Source organism: Sminthopsis crassicaudata, chromosome 2 (genome assembly GCF_048593235.1).
Source record: "Sminthopsis crassicaudata isolate SCR6 chromosome 2, ASM4859323v1, whole genome shotgun sequence".
Lineage (NCBI taxonomy): Eukaryota > Metazoa > Chordata > Mammalia > Dasyuromorphia > Dasyuridae > Sminthopsis > Sminthopsis crassicaudata.
The window spans coordinates 623,729,433-623,737,177 of NC_133618.1; the positions used below are offsets into that span (position 1 = coordinate 623,729,433).

General features: G+C 33.2%; 1 protein-coding gene across 1 annotated transcript; it reads right to left on the reverse strand.

Annotated features, from left to right (window-relative positions):
• Positions 1 to 420: 420 nt before the first annotated feature.
• On the reverse strand, positions 421 to 1,353 carry LOC141553006 (olfactory receptor 13G1-like). The gene has a single exon (XM_074284874.1). The coding sequence runs from the start codon at positions 1,351 to 1,353 to the stop codon at positions 421 to 423; it is 933 nt and encodes a 310-aa protein (XP_074140975.1).
• Between the last annotated feature and the right edge of the window lie 6,392 nt (positions 1,354 to 7,745).

Below are 7,745 nucleotides of genomic sequence, written 5' to 3' on the forward strand. Positions count from 1 at the left end.
TGTATAACATATATTATATTGAATTGCTATCTAAGGGAAGGATTGGGTGGAAGAAGGGGAAATTTGGAATATAAGGCTTTGCAAGAGTCAAATAAGTATAAGAATTTTACCAATTAAATATTCAAGTTCACCTCTATAGTATATATTACTCTTATACAAGATTTAAAAGTTTTATTTTCCTATTACAAAATATAATGGAAAAGAAAGTACAAAGAAAGGTCTAGAAAAATGATGTCTCTCTTAAGAAGTGGAAGAAAATTGAATTTCTATAAGTGTCCAGAAGAACAACATTTTTCAAAGTCAAAATGTATGTCTTGGATTAGAAAACTTTGTAACATCAATAATGCTCAGTCATTAGTACAAAGCCAGGATTATTGGAGGGGCATCTGAAGGTATTCAGAGGTTCAGCATCTGGAAGGCTCAAAATCTCTTGAAGAAAGAGAACACTTTCTTCAGTCCCACTTTGACATCTTTGTTCCTCAAAGTGTAAATGAGAGGGTTGAGGGTGGGAGCCACTGAAGTGTATATCACAGACACAATTTTATCTTTATCCAATGAGTAGCTGGAAGATGGGCGGATGTAGGTGTAAATTACAGTGCTATAATACATGCTGACCACAATGAGGTGGGAAGAACAGGTAGAGAAGGCTCTCTTTTTGCCCTCAGTGGTGCGTATTTTCAAGATGCTGGAGATAATGCAGGCATAGGACAGCATCGTGATCATGAAATTCCCCACAGCTAGAAATACATCTGCTGTAAATGCCATGGTTTCATTCAGGTAAGTAGGGGTACAGGAGAGCTTCAGTAGAGGAGGGATCTCACAGAAAAAGTGATTAACTACATTAGAGTGACAGAAAGACAATCGAAACATAAGGCTGCTATTAATGCTAGTATTGAGGATGCTTATTGACCAAACACCAGCAGCTAACAGCATACAAACCCTCTTGCTCATCATGGTACTATAGCGGAGGGGATGGCAGATGGCTACATACCTGTCATAAGCCATGGCTGTGAAAAGCAGCAACTCAGCCCCTAAGGACCAAGTGAAGAAATACAGTTGCGCCATGCATCCTAAATAAGATATGGTCTTTCTGCCCAGCATGTTTTCAAGCAGTTTGGGTAGAATTGTAGAGGTACACAGGATATCAACCACAGCTAAATTGACCAGAAAGAAGTACATAGGTGTGTGCAGTGTGGGATTAAAACTGATTGTAACAAAGATGAGGATGTTTCCTGAGAGTGCCACTGTGTAAAGAGAGAGGAAAAAGACAAAGAACAAGGACTGGAGGTGAGGGGCTTCTGAGAATCCTTTCACAAAGAACTCAGTCACCAGTGTCTGATTCATCCATGCCATTGGGTAGCACAATCTTGACTATGTCCTAGATATTCCACTCACCTTTCAATTTAATTATGGCCTTGTAAAAAAAAAAAGAAAAATGAGTTTTATATTATATATATAATTATAATCATATGTATGTGCATGTATATACACTCATGTATTAAATTATACTTCACAAGTTTGTCTTTATTGAGAACAAAAATTGAGTTTGATTAGTATCAGGTACTTTCTGACTTAAATCCCACTTCTACAATTCCTTAATGTGGGATTATCAATATTCATCTTTCTCTAAATCTTAGTTTTTTTATCATTATATTATGAATATCATATTAAAAGCTTTATCTCATAGCATTGTTATGAGAATCAAATTAGATGATGAATGGGAATAATGTATTACAAATTGTGAATACCATATACAAATAATTAATAATTAGCTATTTCATTTTATTTATAGGAATTAATTACTTTGTGTTGAACCATATAATAAAAGGATATTTTAAAAAATATATTTTAGATCATATAAATTAAAATTGAGATATTGTTGACCTATTCAATGAGAACCAGAGTATTTTGATTTTAAGGTATAGTTAATAGATCCATTTGAATTACAGTTGGTTTTATCAGAGTCTTTTTTCCCAATGCTTTATTTCATGAAATCATACATGACATAAGATATAAAAAGCAATTGTTTCTGTAGGGCTAGAAACCTTATCTATTGTCCTTTCCCAGACAGATTATTTTTGAGCTGGTAAAAGAGGATCTTTTTAGCCTCATTTTTTATCTAGCTTTAATCTCTAATTAGTATTGCTTCAAAAGAATTTAGTCCTGTGAAAGACCTTAACTTAAAAAGACCAAGGTCTCCCACTACATTCAGGGCTATCTCTAATCATGCTGATCTATATCTTGCCTCTAGACACAAATGGTTCTAGAGGAGATCCTGAGGCTGAGGATTTTGCATAACCCTGCTTCATTTAAATCAGATTCACCTGAAATTATGATTTTCTTATGTCTTTATCCTCTTTGTAGACAAGAGATAAACAACAATTTGTGAAGAACAGTATCTGTCCTATTGGGAACTCAATGGTCAGTTCCATTTGGGCAATGTTCCTTCCTTCCTTTTTTTCCATCTTTCTCCCTCCAAACTTCTGTCCATTCATATGTTCAAAAATGAATCATACCCTTCCCTCTGACCAAAGGATTGAACATTTTGATATATGAAACCTCATAAGATATCTTGGGCTTTGTGGGCTAGATCTCTTTTCTCTTATCTACTTATTTATTTTATAATTTAATTTCATTATAACTAGGCTCTGGAAGAAACTATGGAAAAGCTTAATGGTTCTCAAAGTATGGTCTGAAGACATCTAAGCATTTCCCAAGATCTTTTAGTGAGTCTTCAAAATCAAAACCATTTTCACAACATGTTACATTCAGAAACAAATATACAAAGTTAGCTATTTTCAGACATTATATTTCAGACATTATATTTCAGACATTATATTTCAGACATTAAAGAAAATTACAAAAATCTATAAGACAAAGCCACAATCTTTATTACTTTTTTAAAAGTTGTTTTCATAAAACATGTCATTTGCAGGTAAAAAATGGGTATATTATTGAGTGAATTAAGTATTTTTAAATTTGTCCACTTTAGTAATCTAAAGTAGTAAATAAAATGCATAGAACTGACATATGCAAAACCTGATCAGAATCCTCAAGTTTTAAGAGTATAAAGTGTTCCAGAGATTAAAAAAAGTTTGAGAACTGCTAGTATGGTTTGCAAATTATTAAATAATAAAGACCTGTGTTCACTTTTGCCTTTGATATTTAGTAGGTGTCTAACCTCTATGAATTTCAGACAATTCTTTTTCATTTCCCTATGAGGCTAAATAGATGTTTTGGTCTGCATTTGGTATGCCACCAACAAAATCACAAAACTTTGGCCAATCGATGAGCCTCTGCTTCTCCAACAATCCATGGAATTATCTGTTGCAATACTTTTCCTGCTACCATTATGTAATGACATCTGGCAAGGGCACACCTGAGATAATAGGGAAGTTCCCAAAAGATTTTGCTAAGGACAGAGCTCCTAATGACCTTGGAACACTGAGTCATCTTCATTATTCTTTATACTCTTTTGTTCACATAATTCCTCTTCAAGTATACATGCAATTCAAGACAGGTATATAGGAATAGGAATACAAAGATACTGGGGAAATTATCAAAAATTATACTTTTCTGAAGTCCAGTTACTCCATCACAAAGTAGTTTCTGCTGTATTGGTATTATTCCTTCTTTCCAAGACAAATAGTGAACATCAGAATACAAAGTGAAACCTAACAAACACCAAGACAGCTTTTCCAGCCCTTCCTGTTTTTATGTATAAGCAATCTCTGCATAAGAGAGAATAAAGGTCCTCATTAATGCAGTTTGGCAAAGTTATTGCTTTCCATGTTCTTAACTCAACTGTTCTAATGTTCTGGTTTTTGTAAAGGTTAAAGGGAAAAATCTGAATAAAAGAACTGGAAAAAATTAAATTATGAAACAGATGTTTTTTCCCCTGCATATGGGCTATTCCAAAAGTCATAGTATAGTTTAAGCTATTAAAACTTTAAAAAGCTTTTTTTTTCTTATGTATTTGTCATTCTCTCCTTAGCCTTTTAAAGCTGAAAATTTCAAGAAGACTTTTGAGACAGACTGTCTATAATTGTGATGTTTTAAAAATGTTTTTCATCTCTGTATTTAGTATCTGGTTCTCCATATGCTTGAAATGAACAGAGATGTGAAAAAGGAAAAGTATGACAATTGCCCAAATCCATACTATCTTTTCTTTGGTTCTTCCATATGAAAAAATTCCCCAAAGGATCATAACATGAGTTGTGAAAGCTTAAAGATTATGTGTTTCTAGTAAAATAATTATTTAGATGGCAACTTTACAATTTATTCTACATTCATATATTGATTTATGAAATTTAAAAATTATTCATTTTTGACCATTTCAGTTTCTTAGTGTATGGTTAACTCCATTTTTTCTAATTGGAGTTTTAGATTTAAAGTATTAAAAATAATGAGAAATTAATATTTATACTATCTACTTCAGAAAGTATACATAAGGAAAGTGCATGGAAAATCATGAAAGAATGCATATATATATGCAACTATTCTTTTCCTTCTTGTGGCTAGTTATGTTAACAATACCTTGACTCAAATTAAACTTCTACAGAGACAGAATCAATAAACAAATTTACCCATTTCTTCATGAAGAAGTCACTATTCTGGACAAGCACAACAATCATTTGCCTCAGGAATTACTATTTGACCCTGGATTATGGGACATTTTAATCAATTACTTGGGGAAAGGTTTTGATGGCATGCTTAACACATTTGCCTATGACATCAAACTTGGCAGGAATAATTAACCCAGTGGGCTGCAATCAACATTCATAAAATCTTGGCAAGATAGAACATCGAGCTAAACTGAAAAAAAATTAAATCATTAAGTCATACACCTAGGTTCAAAAAATCAACTTCATAAGTATAAGATGGGGAGCTGTGGCTAGACATCAATTAATTTGACAAAGACTTTTAGATTTATGGAACTTCATTCTCAAGGCAGATCAGGGGTATCAGGGAAAACCAATAAAGCTAAGACTGCAATGACAAACATAATGTCTAGACTAAGGAAAAAATTGTCACAGTCTGCCCTGGTTTGCTCACAGGAAATCAAATAAGCTGTTGAAGGGTACTGAGTAAATAATAGAACAGTGAGTTAGTCAGCAAGCATTGAATAAGTATTGCTCTATACCATACATCATACTAAAGTAATGGGGAAACAAACAAACAAACAAAATAATATTAAAGTCCCTGCCCTCCTAGAACTCCCTGATTATATGCTAACAACTATGTACATCCAAGGATGTATGCCTTGATAATTAAAAGTAATAAAAGAAAAGGCATCAATCAGTATTTGGAGAGGGGAAAAAGAGAGAAGAGGAAATGCTTCTTGCAAATGGTAGAATTTGCAATGAGTTTTACATGATATATAACTTATATGTGACTACTTGCCATTTCAGAGGGGGGGGAGGAGAAGGGAAGAGAGACAGATAAAATTTGGAAATCAAAACTTTTAAAAAACAAAATATTATAAAAGTTTTAATGTATTATATATCAATATGTTACAATATCTACATAATCTAATACAATATCTACATAATCTAATATATTATGTTATATTTATGTTATAATTACATAACATATATATTATATATCTCAGGGTTTTTTTTAAAAGGAAATGAGTGTCTTGAAAAAAGCCAAGGAGGCCAGGAGGCAAAGATCAGGAAGGAGACCATTCCAAACATGAGGAGGAAAAGTATTAATTTAAAGGAAATGGTTTGTGTTTAGTCTGGAGAAGTGAAAACCTAGGAAGTAAGAAAAGAGCAGATGAAAGGGCTATCTGCATAAAAGGAATTAAATTTGTTCTACTTAAGATAGAACAGGAATGAAGAGAAGAAGTTGTGAAAAGTTTAAATTTATGCTAATTTACAGGAACTCATTTTAATAAAAAAAAATGGAATCCTATTCCTTTAAAGTGGGTCTCCCTTCCTTTGAGATTTTTAAAGCAAATCTAGAAGCTCATTTGGTAGGTATGCTGTAGCAATGATTACTATTCAGGCATAGATTTGACTAAATGACCTCTGCACTTTCTTGGAAGACCCTTTGCAATTAATTGCAGAAGGACTTTTTGTTTTCCCCTGGCTGCCATGTTAATAATTCTTATGAAGAACAGTAGTAAGAGCAAGCTAGTCCATATTCCTCATGAAATTCTTAGTAATATAGAACCAAATCATCCATTTGTCCCCCATGTTTTCATCATTTCTACAGCATAAAATTTTTTCCAATTTACTCTTTCTCTCTTAATGGTTTTTTGTTTTGTTTTGTTTTGGTTTGGTTTTTTTACCTCTTGAAATAACATATTCAAGGCTGAAATGTACCGTAAACCTCATAAATACATTATTACCCAATAGAAAAAACTGAAGCCTATAGATATTCAGTAACTTACCAAAAGTCATATAAGTACCTTTTAGTAGGACAAAAATTTGAATCCAGATTCGCTGACTCCAAATCCAGGACTGTGTCCATAACACTGCTATTTCTTCAGACTAGCCTGTTCCTCCTTGCTTGTTCCTTGCAAATGAAAAAAAAAGTCAAGCTTAAGGGATACAAGTTTTCAATTTTAGACCCAAATGCAGGTATTCAACATTGCATCCAATAGGACTTTATTTTTATATACAAACATCATATAGAATAAATATTTTTTAAAAAGAAACATCTTATGCCAGGCAGGGAGAAAAAGACTCTTTCTTACTCATTCTCTGGCTTTATTTAGACAAGGAGCTTTCTCCACTCCTAATAAATGCACTGCCAGACTATTACCTGATAGTATTAGGTGGTCATTTGACCCATGGGCAAAATAAAATTACTTGGGAGGATAAGTTAGCAATTCATCTATAGAAGACACTTGGGATATCACTTCAAAATTAATGTTTCATTTGGTCCTAAAGGATCAATTAAGGCAGAGTTTGACTGTTCTAATTACATAGAATCAACTGATTTCCTGAAACCCATTTATGTATCTGATATTGTTAATAAAAAGTGACCAGCAATTTAGTTGGTTTTAATAATAGTGGTACCATATGCAGTCACTAATCAAGGAGAACAGAAAATTGTTTGCATTTGTTAAAGCTTCTAGCCTGGTATTCAAGAATATATAAAGTGGTAGTGGACAAGTATCTGACTGTACCCTAAATATGGTACAGGGCAGCTATGTGATACAGTGGGTAGAGGGCTGAGTCAGAAAGGTCTGAGTTTGAATCCTGCCTCAGACACTCATGGATGTTACCTTGCCTGTGCAATTGGCATAATTTCTTTCTGCTTCAATTTTTCCATCTATGTAATGGACATAACAATAGCATTTGTATTTTAAAGTTGTAATAAGAATAAAACTGGATACTTGTAAAGCTCCTTGTAAAATACAAAATCATATATTTGAGTATATGTACACACAGACATACACACACACGTGTATATATATCTGCTAGTTATTAACTATTATGGGTGGGGTTTTTTTTTGGTTTTTTGTTGTTGTTGTTGTTGTTGTTGTTGTTGTTGTTTTTTTGGTCACAATGACTGAAATGAAATGTCATCAGTTGTGAAGTGAATCCATGGCAGTAAAAGGTACTCTTTGTTCTCCGGATATGATAAATCATCACATTTCTCTGGGATGGAGAGATATAGCTGAGGATCACAACAAGTTGTTGACTGTGCAAGGATGTTCTCATGAACTGCTAGCTTGTTGGTCAGCAGTTGACCCACTGGATAGGCTCTTCTCCAGTTGGTATTCCCTCATT

Excerpts from the sequence above, each read along its gene's own strand:
- LOC141553006 (XM_074284874.1), bottom strand. The coding sequence starts at position 1,353 with ATGGCATGGATGAATCAGACACTGGTGACTGAGTTCTTTGTGAAAGGA.